Source organism: Triticum urartu, chromosome 6 (genome assembly GCF_003073215.2).
Source record: "Triticum urartu cultivar G1812 chromosome 6, Tu2.1, whole genome shotgun sequence".
NCBI classification, from domain to species: domain Eukaryota; kingdom Viridiplantae; phylum Streptophyta; class Magnoliopsida; order Poales; family Poaceae; genus Triticum; species Triticum urartu.
The window spans coordinates 14,347,319-14,367,629 of NC_053027.1; the positions used below are offsets into that span (position 1 = coordinate 14,347,319).

General features: G+C 44.9%; 1 protein-coding gene and 1 long non-coding RNA gene across 2 annotated transcripts; one reads left to right on the forward strand and one right to left on the reverse strand.

The window, feature by feature from the left end:
• Positions 1 to 5,485: 5,485 nt before the first annotated feature.
• On the reverse strand, positions 5,486 to 9,270 carry LOC125513489. The gene is made up of 3 exons (XR_007285959.1): positions 7,587 to 9,270; positions 6,561 to 7,187; positions 5,486 to 6,261 (listed from the first exon to the last, which is right to left on the reverse strand). It is a non-coding gene; the product is annotated as an uncharacterized LOC125513489 (long non-coding RNA).
• Positions 9,271 to 15,221: 5,951 nt separating this feature from the next.
• LOC125515734 (UPF0481 protein At3g47200-like) lies at positions 15,222 to 17,965 on the forward strand. The gene is made up of 2 exons (XM_048681241.1): positions 15,222 to 15,888; positions 17,058 to 17,965. The coding sequence occupies exons 1-2, from the start codon at positions 15,283 to 15,285 to the stop codon at positions 17,808 to 17,810; spliced, it is 1,359 nt and encodes a 452-aa protein (XP_048537198.1). The 5' UTR covers positions 15,222 to 15,282; the 3' UTR covers positions 17,811 to 17,965.
• The last annotated feature ends 2,346 nt before the right edge of the window (positions 17,966 to 20,311 follow it).

Consider the following 20,311-nt stretch of genomic DNA (forward strand, 5'->3'; position numbering starts at 1 on the left):
CATGGGGAGTCCGAATTGGACTAGGGGAGGGGGGCGCGGCCCCTCTTTCCCTCTCCCTCTCCCTCCCTTTCCTTCCCCCTTCCCCCTTCCTAGTAGGACTAGGAAAGGATGAATCCTACTCCTACTAGGAGGAGGATTCCTCCTCTCCTTGGGGCGCACCAAGGCCGGCTGGCCTCCCCCCTTGCTCCTTTATATACGGGGGCGGGGGGGCACCCTAGGACACACAAGTTGATTGTTCCAAGTCGTGTGCGGTGCCCCCCCTCCACCATATTCCATCTCGGTCATATCGTAGCAGTGCTTAGGCGAAGCCCTGCGTCAGTAGCATCATCATCACCGTCATCACGCCGGCGTGCTGACGAAACTCTCCCCAAAGCTCTACTGGATCGTGAGTTCATGGGACGTCACCGAGCTGAACGTGTGCTGAACTCGGAGGTATCGTGTGTTTGGTACTTGGATCGGTCGGATCGTGAAGACGTACGACTACATCAACCGCGTTGTCATAACGCTTCCGCTTACGGTCTACGAGGGTACGTAGACAACACTCTCCCCTCTCGTTGCTATGCATCATCATGATCTTGCGTGTGCGTAGGAAATTTTTTGAAATTACTACGTTCCCCAACAGTACTTACCTTTAATTATCTGTTGCAGGATAGAAAACTGAAGCCATACTCGACTCCCTTTGATGTCAGGCTGGATAGAGCTCTGAAGAACTACTCTGCATGAGTTACTTCTTGCTAAGTTTAACAGTTAAAAAAGTGTTCTGGTTGTGTCGATAGGCTCTATTTCTACTCTTTGTAGGAAGAATGATTCGTAGATTTGGAGTCTACTCCAACTGAATTTGGTGTACATTGAAATTGAGATGCATCAGTAATTTTGTGTACATTGAAATGGAGAATTAGGCTTGGGTTCCGATTACTCTTATCCTACCTCAGCAATTTTGGGTTAGGATAAAATCATGGGTTTTCCCAAAATAAAATAAAATAAAACAAGCCCAGTAAGAAAGTAACATAAGAATCAAAGCCTAACAGAGAATTAGGCACTTCCGTTGGCATGTCAACAATCAGATATAAGTACAGTGCTTGTGACAATTAAAAGACATACTTCTAGAACACCTAATTGGCAGCATTAAGCTTCTACGATATCTGCACAAACCAAGTCTCTCACACATGAGTTGCAGCTTAATTAAATAGATTCAGAAGAGACATGGGTACATATATCCGTGCATAAACCACTCTTCTCAACGCTCAGTTGGTCTAAGTTCTGGTATCTTCATTCTTCATATCCTCCAAAAAAAATGCTTTGATGTGCAGAAACCAGACCACTTCAAGTTCTAGTGAATTACAATTGTCACTTAAATAGCATAAGCACCTGCATTCCTATGTACTTTAGATAATGTGTTGGGTGGATAAACTGGTGTATCGCAAAGGAACACATAACAAAAAAAATCAAATAACATACATCAAAGACAATATTTTACCATCTCAAATTAACTACTGCAACTATTTGATTTTGTTAATCACAGAAAAATCAACTTTCTCGTTTCCATCCTTTGTGATTCCTTTTGTCGTCTTATACAGATTGTTTTCAGCACACATTCTTCATTTAAGCATTATCCTGTTAATTCTTTCATTATTCACATACAATTTTTTCAGGTAGGATATTATTTTGTTTGTATAAATATGTTAATATTATTATTTTACTTGACAAGAAAGACAACTCTGCCTCCAAAGGTTTGCTTTATGTCTTCAGGCCAGATAGGTATGTGGCACTATACAGCGAATTCAGTTATAATTCAACCAAATGGAGGACAAGCGTCAGATTTGCCGAGCATCAAAACCAAAACGGAAAATAAAAGAACAATTTTTTTTAGCAATTACTAACCTTCTTTAACCAATCCTAGCAAAACTGGCAGGTACTCTTCCAACACCTGCAGGATATTACCAGTGCTAGATCCTTCACAAACCAGCGACAGAGAAAAATCAAACTCTGTGTCAGTTCAGAGGCCAACATCTTGCACGTAACACAATCCAACAATTCAGTGGAAAACCACCCAAGAATCCAGACACTGTATTAGCAGTCGAGTTTTTTGTGTGGGTTGCGTTAATGCTGGACCAGGCGACTCCAGAAAACGTGGATTAGAATGTGCCTAATGAGCAAAATTAGATTTGGGTTTGATTGACTGCATCATATGCCTCTGCTCGCCTGCTTAGCTTGGCTTCTTCCCATGATAAAACAAAAATAATAACACAGCACAATTTTAATTATCATTATCTAATTATCTGGGCAGATCATTTCACCAACAAAGAATCACTAAATCCATCCAGTTTGTGACGAAGTATAGGTATTTTTCAAGCTCAGCAGCAAGACTTGTCTCGAAGCAAAACAAGTAATCATCACGTTTTGGCTTTGTTCACGTTTTGGTTCAAGTTATCACATCTTGATGCAGTGAATATCTATGTAAATTTGGCTAGTGCTGCTTCTACCAAATCACTGAAACGTGAGCATCTTAATTTTTGCAAAACGCTTCGCCCGGTATGACAGGCATGACACCCCACGTGTCTGAAACTGTCTCCAATGCACCACATAAAAATTCAGAAAGAGTACAGTTCATGACCGCTCACACACAAGTCCATGCCCGTATGCTTCCGGAGCCCCAAAAGGAAGACGACGAAAGCACCATTAAATTGTTGCACAATTGCAGAATGGAAGAGGTTTGTGCTGCCAAATCTAACGGCTAGCTTGAGAGCTCGCCCTATAACAAACAAGGCTACCCATTATATCCAGTAGAGATAATAAATATGTCATGTAATTTGCACTGGAGAGCAAGGGCAGACTGCAATTAGCCCCTTACAGAATTTTCAACCGAGTGACTACATTAGTTTTCACTCGGCAAAACCGCAAAATATGTGATCAATGCATTAATGCAGTGATGCATGAACAAACCTGCAAGTCGCCATGTCCTTCCAAGTTAGTCACCCTTGCGATTGGCGGTAGGGTTTCTACCAAGAGCATTTTTTAGCAGAAACATGAATTAATTGATGTGTTTCCTTCTTTCTGTCATTAATGTGTTTTTTCCCTCGGCACAATTAAATCAATGTGGCCATAGCTCATTGAGCGATACAATACAATACAATTGTTCATTATGTTGACACAAATAAGCAAGTTGAGAAATAAATCCATTTCCCATCAGAATGGCATGGATAAGCAGGACAGTTTTGCAGAGATGATTTTTCTGAAATTAAAGACCTGTTTTGTAAAAGTGAACTTTTTTTCTTTCTTAAAAATTTAAAGATAATCCAGAGGTGATGCAGCAAGAAATGTTTCTTTCCACGCGTTTTGGAGCAGAATCTTTTGTGTTTTCCATTCCTCACATGTATCGTATAGGTGAAGAGCCCAGAAAAGAGAAGCTACTGCCTTAACATATTTGTTTGTTTGTTCTGAAATAAGGGGGGCAGTTGAGTTCCATTCAGTTCATTTCATCCACCTCCGCTCTCTCTGTCTAGGACCATCATTCCAGTTCTGGATGGACTTATAAATAGCTATAAACTGATTTCATGTGAAAGAACAATAAAGGAAATAATACAAACAATCTCATCAGCTAATGAATGAATCTGCACCTAATTAATGAAAAGAAGCAAAATAATTAAGCAGGAGATGAGATGGGGCTGTACTGTCTTTGGGGCCGTGGAAGTGGACGTAGAACTTTTGCTCTCACCAGACTTGCCACTGCGGTCGCCGTTCTGCTGCATGAGTGGCAGCAGCATACCCTGGGCCTCCCCGAACAGGCGAACATATCGCGCTATCCCGCTCCCGTAGCATGCCGCCAACAACCTCATCGAACCGGATCCGCGTTGCACTGGCCGGCCAACCCAGCATGGCGACGACACGCCACCGCTGGCCGTCGCGGATGGAGAGAAGGGCCTGGGAGAGTGGAGGCGGCACGCATGGTGAGGAGGCGGCGCTCTGCAGCCACGCTCGTCCAGTTGAGCGGCAATGAGGATGAAGGGACGGAACGCAGGGAGGAGGTGGAGTCCCGGGCGTGAGAAAGAGAGGGCACGAGCGCGGGGAGGGCGGCGGCGGCGGCAGTACGCTGGGAGGAAAATGAGAAAAGGGGAGACGGCGGGCGCGAGGGGATAGGCAGTCGTTTTTTTATGCCTTCGTTCCGTACAGTAAAATTCAACACAGTAAAATAGACAGGTGGATCAGCCGAGAGGTCGCCCCTTGCGCGACTGGTAATAGGTTTTACTAGGGCTTGGGGCGCCACCTGGTGGTGCCGCTTGAGAGGATGTTTGTGCGGTGCCAAATTGATAAGCGACCCGTTCACCCTTTTTTCTGAGTAAATAGCGTAAAACTACTACTTTACAGGCTATGGTTTCAAAAAACTACCGATTTTTAATTTTTCGCTGATAACTACCAAGTCTGTGGTTGGCTGTTTCAAAAAACCCTAATAACTCGTTGCTAGCGATTTAAACCGTTTTATGACAGGTCGGACCCACTCCTAAACAATCCGTTTGTTTGACCGTTTTCTTTGACCGTTAACTTACATGTGGAACCCACATGTAAGTTCTTTCTTCTTCCTCTTATCTTTTATCCTCTTCCTTCTCCTCCTGACCAAGGCCCAACCTCCACCACCCGCTGCACGCGAACCATGGCCGACCGCGGGAAGGAGCGCCGCGCGGAGGACCAGCCGCCACCCAGCAGCACGGGCCGCCACCAACTGCTCGCCATGGCCAGGGGGAGGGACTCGGCCCGCCGCGTCCAGGGGCATGGACTGCCGCCATCCTTGCGCCATGGCCAGGGCCGCCGCCAGCCGAGCTCCATGGCTACGGGCTCAAGTCGCCACGCCCAGGAAAGGGAGAGAGAGAGATAGACCGTGCGGCGGGGGAGCTCGCCGGCAGGAGGAGGTCGCGGCCGCCACGCACGCTGGAAGGGAGCTCTGCGGCGGCGCGCATCGGACGGGCGACGGGAGGGATCTCCGCAGCGGCGCCATGGCTTCTGGCCGGCGCACTCTTTACGGCGGCTGCTGGCCGGCGGGCATGGCGACGGGCGCGCTCCTCTCGATCTTGAGCACGGGAGGGCGTGCACAGAGGAAAGGGCCCGATTGCTTTTTGCATAAAACATTCAGGGACCCGATTGCTTTTTTAAAAATTTATAGGGACCCGATTGCTTTTCTAAAAAACTTACAGAAATACAGCATGTGGGCCCTACATGTAAGTAACAGTCAAACAAACGGTTCTCTTACGTGCGGGTCTCAACTGTCATAATCGCGATCAATTTTAAAGCACCGAGTGATTAGGGGTTTTTTGAAACAGCCAACCCCTGACTTGGTAGTTATCTGCGAAAAAATAAAAACCGGTAGTTTTTTGGAACCATAGCCTGTAAAGTAGTAGTTTTATGCTATTTACTCCTTTTTTTCTCTAATTGCTGACGAACATGTGAACTTGCAATAGAATTTCTAACTGATAATAAAACAAACAACCTTTGAACAAACAATAATATTTCAGAAATCTTGATCTCCTTAGGTAGTGGATTATTCCCAACCAGATTAAACACATTCAATAATTAAATATGATTGGCCAATAAGTTTTATAGTAACTCTAAGAGGAAGTCGCCCGCACTTGTTGTGTTTTTTTCTCCACGGTAAAAATCTGACTCGCTCGCACAGTGCAGGCTACCGACATGGACACGGAGGTACACCCCTGATGCGCCGCCTGAGCGGAAGCTTTGCGGTGCCGGGTAGGTGGCGTCCCTTCCATTGTCCTTTTTATGCTAATGACCATGATTAGTGAAGAAAGTGACATTTGTAATAGAACAAAACAGGAGAGATGGAGCACATGTAGCTAGATAATCATGTTATAGATATGAAAGCTGATCAGTGGCAATCTTTGAGGCTACATGCACGAGTTCAAGCTGAGGAAAGTAGTAGTTACAAGACCAACAGAAATGCATTGGTGGAAATGTACATTATTAAAATAAATCAGAGATATTATCACTAGACTTATATGAACAGCTCTCATGGACGGTACATCGACGATGGACAGTGAGACAAAAATTTCTAAACTCAAGCATACACAAAATGAAATCATATGTTGATGATGATGAATGAGACTTTACTGCAGAGACCACACAAGAAGCCAAGATTCCTGGACTAAAATTTTGAATCGCAAAAGAGAGTCATAGCAAGCCTATGATCTGAACTACAACCGAGTGCCTTGCTCCTTATTCTAACTTAGAAACTTTAGCAGTCAGAAGCGCTTGCATCTACAAATTACCAAACAAAGACAATGTTCTAATTTATAATGTCAACAGTTGCAACAATACCAGTACCACCTTTTGGCAACCTGGCATATAATTTTGCTGCATAGGACTTGAGTATTCTATGAAATACCTAAAATGTATTTGATCAGTAATTAATCTATTTAAATTTATCTTATGGGATAACTTATCGAATCGGAAAACATAACTATAGTTACTGAATTAATAAACATGTGTTCAGTTGAACCATATGGTTGATTATTCAAGATTATTTCATGGTACATTCAGTTCTGTAGGTATGATACCTGTCCTATACTCTTTTGAACTGAACGATGCATAGAATCAATAGTAGACACTGCAAGCACACTTATATGGCTCTACATTGCATGCAACGTTTTCAGCAATTGAATTGCCAAATCACCTAATCTTCTTCAGCTATCTGTTGAAAAATAACCAAATTCATCAAGTAATTATACTGACAAACTCCACACAATAAAGAATTGCTTACAGCAGGACAAAAAAACGAAGCCATTATACTCAGGATCAATGAACATAAATTTATCTAACTGAAACTAAGACCAGCTAGATAGATACATTTCAGAATATATGCATCGCTTTGATACCTTCTACTATGCAAATTCTACATCTGATTACGGAAAACGAAACCAATTGCTTTCACAAATTAGTTGAAAACCACTCAATAATACCAAAGGTTACCTCTATAAAAAGTCCCACCCAAATTATGAGAAGCACAGTATATAAGAACTATCATGAACATGAAAAAACATGACTCAAACAAAAATGCAGTACAGTTTGAATACAAGCGAATAAGTCAAACTGATAATTATTTAATAAATATGATTCCACATCAACAGTTAGTTCTTGGCACCGGCTCTCCGCAGCGCTGAACGACCTCTCCCCATCGCCAAGTCCTGCACCAATCCAGCAGAAATGAAACACATAATTCAGTGCAATGAAAAGTAACCGGCACTGTAAAAATTCTGAGAGATTGGTTTCAAAACGACAGCAATGTTACAAGCATATAAGCTCTCGAAGTGCCACATGTACATTGAAATTAAAGAGACTATAATTCTGTTCTACTCGGCGTTGAACCACCTCTCCCCAACAGAAACTAAACACACAATTATGTAGTGTAAAATTATAGCTTGGTGTGCTCAAAGTGGCATTGTTACAAGCATATGGATGCTCAAAGTGCCACACGTACATTGAAATAAAAAGGCCACCTTTCATGCATTTTAATTTTTGATTGATGTGAGATGGAACCAGTGGCATGAGAGAGAGAAGAGAGAGAGAGAAGAGGAGAGGAATACCTATGCCGGAGTCACTAGTGAGGAGGATCGATCCAGTCATCGACAGCATGGTGTGCCACTCATGATCACCACCAGGGGCGGCGTGCCGGCCCTGTCGGGCGCAATCAAGGAGATCCCCCGGGAGTAACAAATGGTGTCTGTTAGGATGAACTTGGACAATCAGCCGTCAAGGGCTTCGATGCATGCCTTCTGAGCGCTGACGTAGCTCACGAAGGAGAACCTCTGGTGAAGGAATTCATCTCAGACTTGAGAGTGGTGTGCCGCTGGGCATCATTGCAGAATTTCCCATAAGCAGGGCAGGTGAAGGAATTCACCTCAAACATTATCAGTCTCTCTTCTTCATGAGATTCCACCAATACTTTCCTAGCTCTCGCAAAGCTGTCAAGGAGAAGGGAAAAGGCATCAGTATTTTGATTCACTGAAACTACATCAATCATCAATTCTACACACGAAAAAGGAGAAGGGAAGGTTGTGCCGTTTATAAGTAAAATTAAATTAACAAATTGGAAGCATAGAAGATGTTGAAATATCATAGATGAAAATCTGTATGTAGGTTCCCAGGTCGAATACAATGGTGACCTGCAACAAGCGAGAAAAAATTGGACAAAGATCAGGTGACTGAAAAACTGTTGTGCTGCTGTTTGTTAACTGATTGAAAAACTGCTGCTTATCTCTGTAGCTTATCTAAAAAAGCTTCTGAAGTGTTGCTATTTGTTAACTAACTGAAAAACTGTTTGTTAACCGACTGAAAAAATGCCAATGACTCGCATTCAGTAAGTAATAGGCTGAAAAATGCTACCATATTTGTATTGTTAGCTGACTGTTCATACTGTTAACTGATTGAAAAAAATGCTATTTGTATTTTCTGATGACAGAAAACGGGCTGAAAAACAAGTTTTAAGTATTAGGAATTTCCGAAATGTACATTAGAGAAAAACTTTGGTCAGCAATTCCACTATGTAAACTTGCAACTACATATTTTACTAACCAATCGTTTCTCTCTCTCTCTCTCTCTCTTCTCTTAATTTCTAATCTGGAACACGACATATATATATATTGACTTATCCCCTGCTTCAGTTTACACAGAAAACTGAAACCAACCTGTGCATGTATGTTCAACGCCCAACCCTAAATTCTGAGAAGAATAAGAATGAGAGGAACAAGGCAACCCATATCAAATTCTATGAGGTAGAGAGGCCTAGCAGGATCCTCTAATCGAGTGTTTGTACTGCCTTTTCAACACGAAGATCACAACAACAAGGGAGCCGACAAAACAATATTAAATATTACAATATTAATCAATATAGCATGAAGAAACCAACAAATTTAGAAAGAGAAAGCAAATTACCTCCTTCCATGCAGCAACACTGCCATGTTACACATCATATAACTCAGCAGATTTAGACACAAAATATGGCCTCATAAAAGTTATCACATTGCCTTGATCTTTGTGCTAATGGTGGAACCCCCACAGAACCCACACACGACATGCATCAGTTAAAAGGACACAAAATCACCCCAGATCAAGAAAATGCGATAAGAATCCCATAGAGCGACCAATTCTAATAGGGAACAAAATAGCAACATCAACCCTCTCTCTTTGTATATGCATTAGCAGCAAAATTTTCTCTTCTACCCTCTGACTTTTCAGTTGCATACACATTAGCAGCAGGAACATCACCTAAATCTTCGTCAGCAGGAACTCCACCTCCATTGGCAGCGCCCTCCTCCACATCCTCGTCCTCCCTGCCGGCCACCTCCATGGAGCCGGATTGAGAAGAGAAAGGGTTAGGAGTGGCATAGAGGCGGCATGGGTGAGGGAAGGAGGCGATGTTCCTGGGTCGAGAGGAGGCGTGGGCGATTGGATGTGGAGTCTGCTTGGCCGGTGCCGAAGGACGAAGCAAACAACGGGCCGATGGAGCGAGGCGGTGGCGGCGGCAACGAGACAAATATTTTGGGAGAGGCCGCGTGAGTCGAGGCAAAAGGGCTGGAGCGATTTCCTGTTTCTCTCCCTCTTTCTTTTCTTCTAGACGAAGCAAACGACGGCGTGGGGCAGCGAAGGACAAACTGCTACTCCATTTTGTCTTTACCTAATCCGACGTGGCATGTGCGAGGGACCGCCCTTGATGCGCAGCTGAATGTTTTGGATTATGGTTTAAGATTTGAGTAGGTGAGCCATCGCATGCATTTGTTTTTATATGGTTTCTGCTATGTACGAGTGGTACAGATCACTGGAGGCGTGCCTGTGCCTGCAGATAGGTGCATGCATCGCGCCGTTACCCCCATTAATGTGCACGCGTCGCTGGAGAACCATATTTGAGGCTTGGGTTACAGAAAACTATCATTTTCTTTAATTTCTAAAAACATCAACCACTATTTCAATTTTGATTGGCTGTTCGAAAAAACCAATGGCCATGTGATTTAAAATTGATTGGCTTTATGACAGGCCGGGACCGCTCCTAAACAAAAGTTTGTTGACTGTTTATTTGGCCGATACTTAGCTTGTTTGGTAAACATTTGGGTAGGGGAATGGAAGTTAACACAAAGATGTTTATAGAGGGCATGGGATGTAGAATTTTACGTCCATTTCCTTATTTGGCATATGATGAGAATGGCGTGGATTAAATCTCTGCTCACGAATTAACAGAGTACCCCATGGGAAGAAATCGGTGGGAATTGGTTCCTCAACTCCCATTCCCCTTCCCACTGAAACTCACATACCCTCTAATCAAACAGTGGATTTTTAATCTCTTAACCCCTCAACTCCTATTCCCCATCTCTAATTCCCCCAACCAAACACGCTGTTGGAGCCCACGTGTAAGCTCTATCTTCTTTATCTTCTCTTTCTTCTCTTCATCTCCCTACATCATCTCCCTCCCAAGCCAGAGAAGGGCACACCATTGTCGGAGCCATGGCCGACGCCGCCACAGACAGCCAGCAACAAGGCCAAGGTCGGCAGCCAGCACCAGGGGCGGATCTGAGGCCCGGGGCGTGGCTTTTTTTTAGTTATTACCTACCCATGTTTTCTGAATGGGCCCGGGGGTTAGCCCAAAACACAGCCATGCCCTAGGCCTGGCTCTCCATCTTCACGCGCAGGGCATAGCCCAACTCTCCCCGGACACCCATACCTAACCACGGCCACGCAGTCACTCACGCACCGCTAGGTCCAGTGCGGCAAGGCAGCCGCCGCCGCCCGCCGGTGACTCCCCTCCGCTCCAACGCTCGCCTGCTCAGCCACGCCCTTCGCCGCTCGTCCACGGTCGGCCTGGCCCGCTCCACTGCTCGCCCCATCACCCGTCCCTTGCTCGCCTGCTCCGCTGCTCCTGCTCGCCCGTCCGCTGCTCGCCTGCTGCCCTGCTCCGCCGCTAGCGCAGCCCAGCTCTCTGCCACGCCCAGCCCAAGACAGGATTGGTAAGTGGGCAAGTGCCTGATGTGCTGCTGTTGCTAGAAATCTTAAATGTTGAACATTTTTGACCTGCTAGACTGCTATAATGTTTGGATTTGCTACTACAGACTGCTTATGGGGATATCAAACATTCAATATAACTTGAATTGTATTTGAATGTGAATATTGTTGTTGCCACTATTAATATAATTTCATTTCATTTTGTAGAAATAAAAGATGAAGAGATAATTTTCATCCTTGGCCGCAACAGAAGTGTCTACACCCATGCTTTTAGCTGGAGGGAATCAAGGGGCTAAGAGGACTGAAGCAACCCCAGAAAATGAAACAACTGCAGAAATGGGACCACTGCCGTTGACTTCAAACGACCCGCCTTCAATCTCAACTTGAGAAAGTAACATCTTTGTTATTCTTGATTGTGCTCGTGGTCAACTGAGGGAAGGTGATATTCATCATGATCCTGGTCTTAGGAAACCTATTGAAAGCTTATATCTAGACATTAGAGATGTCGCTAGAAGGATGGATGTAAATATGGGTCCATGCCAACCAACTGGTCATAAATTGAAAAAAGAAACTAGAGGAAATTCTTTGGAAAAGAGATCCTTTCAAGCTAAATGGTTCGGGAAGCATTCCAATTGGTTGGAATATAGTGTTGCTAAGGAGGAAGCCCTTTGTTTCTATTGCTTTCTTTTTAAGTAACCTAGAGCGGAAAACTATGGTGTTGAGGCATTCACAACAGTAGGGTTTCAAAATTGGAATGATGGACTTAGTATTATTGATACACATGTTGGCAGTGCTCACAATAAAACTAGACAACAATATGTGGCTTTCAAAAATCAAAGGCAGTCTGTGGTAAATGTGATGGATCGTGCCACCATAAAGAGCCAAGAAGAATATAAAGCTCGTCTTATCATTATCAAAATATGAGAGAAAATGGTTGGGATCAGCTCTTGAAGGACACAACTGACTTTTGTGTTAAACATAACATTATACAACATGGATGATACAATACTCGCTCGGGGTCGTTCAAGGAGGCGTGGTGGTCAAATGGTAACTTCCTATCAACGCTTCATATATGAAATATTCAATGTTCTGCTTGACCAAATAATTACTGAGTTAAATAACCGCTTTGCTGAAAGATCTACTCAACTGTTGAGATGCATTGCTTGTCTTGATCCAAGGAACTCGTTTGCTAATTTTGATGAAGATAAATTTGTTCAACTTGCTGAGATGTATGCTGATGACTTCTCCATATATGAGATTTCTTTTGTCCTTAGAAACCAACTTGAAAACTTCATTTCTGATGTGAGAGCTAATTCAAGTTTTGTTAGTTGTAATAACCTTGGTGCTCTTGCTGTGAAGATGGTTCAAACTGATAGACACATGGTCTTTCCTTTGGTATATCGTTTTATTGAGTTGGCATGAGTGGAAAGAGCTTTCTCAGCTATAAGTATTATCAAGACTGAGTTGAGGAATAAGATTGGTGATGATTGGTTGAATTATTCCATGGAGTGCAATATTGAGCGATTTTTTTTTGCAAAGGTTGATGATGATGCTATTCTATATCGCTTTCAATCTTATGCATCTCGCAAAGGAATTCTACCTCCTCGTAGTAATAAGTGTTCAACTTTGTACAATGTTAGTTGTTTCACTTGATGTTTATGTTTTCTCTTATGAAAGTTTGCTTTTTATTTATCTAAGGTGTTGGCTCTTTTTCCAGCATCGATCAAGTTATGGAAGACACTAATGAAGCAAGCCATTGATTTGGTATTCTTTTTACTGCACGTGTTCGTAGTTTTTGTCATCTTTTTATCTATTTTGTTGTATCTCTAAGCATTGAGTTTAAATTCTAAAATTTTGGTGCAATTCGCTCATATTTGAAGTATTCTATTGAGGTAGCTATCGCTTGATGGACGTTAAGTTTTTCTCTCGCGACGAAAAAAAATAGACTCGGGGCTTGCTCTAGTCCTAGATCTGCCACTGGCCAAAACCACGCCCGGCTGCCACGTGTACCCACAAGGCAAGCAGCGACGGCGGCGGCAAGCGTCAGCCGCAGCAAGCAGTAGCAACGAGCGGCAGCATGCAACAGCAGAGGCGGGCGGCCGCAAGCAGCAGCAGCGAGCTGCGGCGGCGGCAAGTAGCAGCGGCAGTGAGCGTGCAACATGCAGCGACGACTGCTTTGGCTCCGACTGCGTTGGTGACCTAGCTAGCTCCGGCTGGTCGCGGTCGCGCGTAAGCTAGCTAGCTCCGGCTGACCGCAGTATGCACAGGAGCTTGCTAGCTCTCGGCTGTGTCTGTACCTGAGCTAGCTAGCTCCTGCTAGCATTTTTTTTAATAACAGAGACCTGATTGTATTTTTAGAAAAGCTAATAGGACCGGATTGTTTTTTTAAGTTACATTTTTTAAGTTACAGGGACATGAGTGCTTTTTTATAAAGTATTGCTTTTGTGAAAAAGTTATAGAGACCAGATTTCTTTTTTATTTTTTTGGAAGAGACCGACATGTGGGGTCCAACCTTTCATAACGGTCAAACTAACGATGTTGACATTTATGTTAGGTCAGACCTGACGGGTGGGCCAACATTGTCATAATCATTATTAAAAGTAAACCATTCACTCACCAGTGTTTTTTGGAACAACCAACCAAAATAGTGGTAGATTTTTGAGAAATTAAAAAAATGATAAGGTTTTTTTGTAACTCTAGCCCTAAATATGGTAGTTTTTTTTTCTATTTACTCCACCGTGGATGAAAGCAGCCCACCAGTCCTTTACAAAATATATTTCAATAGAAACTTTAAGTGTTCTAACTTTTGTGACATATAATTGATGTTAAATATTAGTAAAATTAGCAACTTAGAGATACGCACATGAGGCAGTATAAAGCAAATGCATGTGATGCCTCCATCCTGGAGCTGATCAGATGTTCGCTTGCATGGACCATTCCCAACGACTGAACAACATCTACTTTATTTCGCAAAAAAAAAAAGAACATCTACTTTCACGTGCGTATTAATTCCTGGCTTCATTGTGCCTCCGGCCAGCGGCTCTCGTAGCATCTTGATCTCCCCTTTGCCTAAAGCTTGCAACTTCTGATCATCTCGGAGCTGTAAAGACTACCGGTAATGACCCAAATTGACCATGACCCCTTCCTCACAGTAATAGAATATATTATATATCATATGAGGAGTGATATGCGTCAGCCGGCGGATCCTTCGCGACGTGCCAGATCTGGCACAAATCTAATGCCGAGCGTCGTTCTTCACTTTTGCACCATACACTGTGTTATAGAACTTTTTTGCAAATGTTGCAACTGATATTTCTTACAAAGGTTGTGTTGTATATATATTTTTGCAACAGATATTATGTTGTAGAATTTTATTTGGATCAGAGGTTATGATCTAGAAATGTTCTCTTGCATCGTCGAGCTGCCACTGCAACATTACCCATCTTTCAGAAACATAGATGATGTTGCAAAAACCTTGAGATTTACGATGGGCGCAGAGCGTAGAATCGTCCCGATGATTCTAATCATTTCTCATATCATATAACCAAGTTTTTAAGGAAAACTTTCGATCTATTCATCATCTGTGAAGGCAGTAAAAATACCACTATGAGTAAATATTACATCTACGTCTGTAGACCACCTAGCGCGATGAGGACTGAGCCGAAGGAGGACAGTTGGCGTCGCCCCTCCCTTACTGGAGCAGGGCAAACATTGTTGTAGTAGACAATTAGAAAGTCGTGGTGCTAAGCCCAATAGGACCAGCGCACCAGAATAAAAACCGCTGCCGATGAAGAAAAGTGTAGAGCGAAAGGATCCAACCTGAAGACACATGAACACTAGCAAACATTGTTGGAGACAAATCGGCGGTGACGCCGGTGGGAGGCGGGGAAACCCTAGTCGCCGTGTGGGGGAGGAGGTGAAAAAACATTTCCCCGTGAACCTTCCAACCTATATATCATATAGCCTAATATAATAAAAATATATGACCATGTACTAAGCTGCATGCGTGTTACCATGGAGTGAAATAAGGGGACCAGCACCGGACCATGGAATAGGACCAGCATGCGTGCATGCACATGAATGAACCTCTTTTTGTACGTACACACCTGTCTAGCACGCGGAATGTGGCATGCAATGCAACTTTTGCAAGTAACGTATCTCTCTACGTAGATATAGCTAGCCCTGCTCTGCATCGGCCTCCACAATTCCATATGCATGCATAGATCAGTACTATCTGACTGCTATCCTAGCTATAGCAACCATATATCTTGCATAAATCAATCAATCGCAATGGCGGCGGCCGGCGGCAGCAGCAGCAAGAGGACGTGGGTGGTGGACGTGGAGAAGAAGCTCAAGGAAGCCGACAAGTCGGCGGAGGTGTCGCGGTGGGAGCGCCACTGCATCTACCAAGTGCCGCCCTGCATGACCAACATCAAGAGCAAGGCCTACCAGCCGCAGGTGGTGTCGCTCGGCCCCTTCCACCACGGCGACCGCGACCTGCGCCCCATGGAGGAGCACAAGCACCGGGCGCTGCGCCAGCTGCTCCTCCGCGCGAACCGGTCGCTCGACGACTTTGTCGCCGCCGTGGAGGAGGTCACGGAGGAGCTGGAGGGCGCGTACATGGACCTCGACAACGAGTGGCGTGCCGACGGCGGGGGCAGGGACCGGTTCCTGGCCATGATGATCTTCGACGGCTGCTTCCTGCTGGAGGTGATGAGGTGCACCGCTGCCGACGGGAAGCAGGTCGGCGACTACGCACATAACGACCCGATCTTCAGCCCCCACGGGATACTCTACATGGTGCCCTACATCCGGCGAGACGTGCTCATGCTCGAGAACCAGCTACCGCTGCTCCTGCTTCAGAAGCTCGTTGAGGCTGAGAGCGGAAAGCCTCAGGTACCCTGCCTTTCAATACTGTTGTAAAAAAAATATTAAACAATGAAAATTGCACACAGTAATTCTATAAAAAAATGAACAAAAAGGTACATTATAAATATTCCTCAAATTGTTTTGAAATATGACATGCAGTAATTCACATCATCCTAGTTAACATATATGCAATAATAGTTTTGTTGTGAAGGCCCCGTTGCCAAAAATTTAATTATGTAAAAAGTGGGATGCTAAATCTCAGGCGATCGAGACTTAACCAAGTCTCATGCTTTATTCTGAAGATCTTACATGAAGATTTGTACAAACATTTCTTCATTGAAACTTGATTAAGCCTCAGTCGACTAAGACTTAGCCACACCCATATAAAGTAGGGCACATGGTTATACTACCTTTGATCCATATTATTTGCCCTAGATTTGTCTAGATATCGATGTATCTAACAGACAGGTAATATGGATTGGAAGGAGTATGCATATTGCCTAAATTTACAATTTGGGTAAGTTGATTTCGTGATAGAAGGAAGAAGGAGGCATGGCAGACCTTCGAGGTCGAGACAGAGGGGTTAGCTTCTCTTTTTTTGAGAATTACAGAGGGGTTAGCTGTCCTGTGTTTATTTGCTCCTGCAACCAAATGAGGCCTTAGTGTTGATTCCCACCTGATTTAGAGCGCCCCCTCGCTGGAGGCAAGGACGGCATGGTGAGCTGCAATGAGGCCTGCCATCATAGACGGACGAGAGGAAGAGAGATCGAAGAGGAAGAATAAAAAAAAAAGAATGATGGAATCCAACATCCCTGAAAATTGACTTACCCAAAATAAAGTTTCAGGCACAAAAATGGGTGTGCTTCGGGACACACCTTTCTTTTTTAGTACACAGTAGATATGTAAGCTGACTGATTTGCAATTTTAGTACTACCTACTATGCCGAGCTGAGATCGGCAGGACACCACCTTGCTTCTCCTGCTAGCTGCCTATTTTCCACCCGTGTCGCTTGTTTTCTCTTTAATTTTGGGCATGTTTGTTTTGTTGCCCCAGCAAACTTATAATTACTTTCGTTACACCTGAACATTTTATATGGACTCGTGATGGTTGATTTATCTATAAGGCGACTATTTCAATGGTGTCTCTTTCTCTTCAACTAATGGATGTTGATGATTGCATGCATGGATGATGGCCAGAGCGAAGACTTCATCAACCGAATGGTGCTGAAATTTCTGGCCCAATCATCTGGGACACTACCAGCAGGCATCGGCCTAGGGCTCCACCCGCTGGATGTCTTTCGCCGGAGCATGCTCACTGGTAAGCACCACAAAATTCGGAGCCCCCAGGACATTGAGGACGACGACGCTATCATCCGGTCAGCAGTGGAGCTCTACGAAGCTGGGATCCAGTTCAAGCCGAGCAAGACGCTGAGCCTGCACGACATCCGGTTCCGGCGCGGCATGCTGAGCATGCCGACGGTGTCGGTGGACGACTCCACGGAGTACATGTTCCTCAACATGATGGCGTTCGAGCGGCTACATGCTGGAGCCGGAAATGACGTGACTGGCTACGTCTTCTTCATGGACAACATCATCGACTCGGCCAAGGACGTGGCGCTGCTGAGCTCCAAGGGCATCATTCAGAATGCCATCGGCAGCGACCAGGCCGTGGCCAAGCTGTTCAACACCATTTCTAGGGACGTGGTGCTCGAGCCCAACAGCGCCCTCGACGCCGTGCAGCGGCAGGTGAACGGCTACTTCCGGCAGCCGTGGAACATGTGGCGCGCCAACCTCATCCACACCTACTTCAGGAGCCCATGGGCGTTCCTCTCCCTCGCCGCCGCCATCTTCCTCCTCGGCATGACCATCATGCAGACCGTCTACACCGTGCTGCAGTTCTACGGGGGCGACAGCAACAGCGCACCGCCATCGGCACCATCTCCCATGTGATCCGTCGCCGCAACAACTTAATAACTAGTACCTGCTACTCGGTCCTGCTGCATGAATTCGTTTCGTTTTCTGTTTGAGGTTAATGTTGTTGTCGTACATCATCAAGCCTCTGGGTTATCTACACTGTGCAGGAGCGAAGATAGCATGTGTTGTGTCGTGTTTGTGACTTTGTGTGGCGTTCGTCATGATTCAATTTATTTTTGCAATTCTACATGAAACACGATCATTGCTGAGTATTTGGGCGTGTCCCGGTGTAAACATTACGCCCTATGACCAATGGGTCATTCCTCCCCTAGAGAACAAATTCATGAGGGGGAACCTCCCCATCTGACGTTCGACATGTAATGGGATCCTATGTAAGCTGCTAGCTAATTACCTAGTGTTGTTGCTTGAGTTCATGTTCGTGATGGTGGTCGATCATCACTGCTTAAGAGTTGAGTTAGGTGTCATGGCTTGAGTCCGCCCGTATACCCTGGGTCTGGTTTGGAGTTTGCTAGTGTTGCCGATTGAATTCACGTTCAAGAGTTGTATGTGCAGGTGATGGATATCGTCACCTATTAAGTGTTGAGTTTAGGGATCTAGGCTTAGGTTTGTGTATATATACACGGACATGTACGCGAGTTTTGTAACTTGCGAATTCAGAGTTTAAGCAATACTAGTTTGTGATATTTTGATGTGATTTAACCATGGGCGAAAGCAAACAATGAGACACCACACTCTCGATGAGATGCCCAAGAGGATAACTGGCTCGGGGAGGATAGGTGTCACAACTTTGACGAGAGAGTGACTCCGACAATAACATCCCCCGAGTCACCAGGAAATCGTAGCGCCACGAACATGAAAACCAGACCTATGCTAGGTGACGGCACTAAACTGATGTAATGACGTGACACAATGAAAGTGACAGGATGGATGTGGTCCGCAGACAGAATACCAGAGTGAGCCATCCAACACTAATTATAAAGTACTATTCGGCTGGAAGGAGAAAAGGTAGGTGGGGACCATGTATGTGGTGACTATTTGTGGTGTGGAGTCCGGTTGGGAGGAGAGAGAGGAGAGTGGGACCATGCATGTGAAGAGAGAGAAAAGAGAGAAGGACCACGCGGAGGCATTTAGTTGGTCAAGTGAATGTTCGGACTCTGGTATATCTTCCTTACTTTTGTCTCCACTTTACCGGTAAACTGACGTCCCCACCACTTGGCGAACCGATACAAGTCCCTATTGAATTACAAAAGTGAACAAATATGTCCGATAGAATATATATCGGAGCTTTGCGAGTCTCCCTTGGAGATACCCTAGGACCGCTCTCAGTGCTCCACCATGTCACTATCTATATGCAATACTCCTTTGTTTTTGTATACAAAGCCATCATTTTTCTCGTGCAAAATTTTGACTTATATTTTTTGTCAATAAAATATGGTTTATATGTCATCAAAAATATATGATCGAAAAATTCTGTGAAATGAGCATTCAATGACAGACTTTTTATGGTGCATGAACAATTCCTCATAATCCTTGTAGCACAGTAATATGGTCTCGGCCAATTTTTTATGGCAGGTCGGGAATTTATTCTCCAAAAGCTTGCCTGTTCTTAGTGCATAAACCCTTGTGATCATTTCGTGACCTTTCGCATGTTGTGGCCGGAGTGAAAACCGTCGAGATTGCTCAAGCAAGGCGTTGCCCTTTGTGCCTTTGTCGAGGTAGCCGAGAGCGTGGGGCAGTGTAGCAGCGATCGAGGTAGTCGTGCGAAGGACGTTGTGGTCTATGTCGAGTCAGAGTTGCCAGTGTCGAGGTAGCCGCATGTGGAGCCGTGGGCGCAAGGAAGCGATGTGTAGTCAGGGGCACGGTCGTGCGCTAGAAAGAAAACCGTGATGTGATCCAGGCAATCGTTATGGAAGGTTTTGATGCCGAAGACGATATTATCGAAGCCGTTGTAGATGAGGTGTCGCATTGGGGTTGCCAAGCTCGGGGACACGTCAGGGATGAAGGCACGGGACGGTGTTGTCAGCATCGGACATGCGTAGACGGAGACCAGTATGAACTGTTGCCATGTCAGGGGACCAACAAAGGAGGCCTCCAAGAGAGCAATGGTGGAAACATGCATGGGGATAGTGAGGGGACCAACAAAGGAGTCCTCCAAGAGAGCAGTGGTGGAAACATGCATGGGGATAGAAGGTGGCGATGTTGCTCACGGTTTCCAAAGTAGACAAAGTGGTTGGGGAAAATAATGACAACACTGGCAACGAGTGTGTGCTAGACGAAGACGAAGGGTGGTCGGCGGAACCAGAGGTGGCCTGAAGGGGCCACGTTGGTTATCTGTAGAAGTGTGGAGGGTATGCTCGAAGTACACCAGGAAAAACCCAAAAGCATGATGAAGACCATGCGCGCACAGTGGTGATCCTGTGCGTAGACAGGTGACGAGACGAGCACCATGATAGATGTCAAGGTGGGTGAACGACTAGGTGGACTGCATGTGGGGACACTATGGCTCGTAGAAGTGA

Coding starts and splice junctions, on each gene's coding strand:
- LOC125515734 (XM_048681241.1), top strand. CDS start 15,283: ATGGCGGCGGCCGGCGGCAGCAGCAGCAAGAGGACGTGGGTGGTGGAC. Junction 15,889..17,057: donor CTGAGAGCGGAAAGCCTCAG/GTACCCTGCCTT, acceptor GATGATGGCCAG/AGCGAAGACTTCATCAACCG.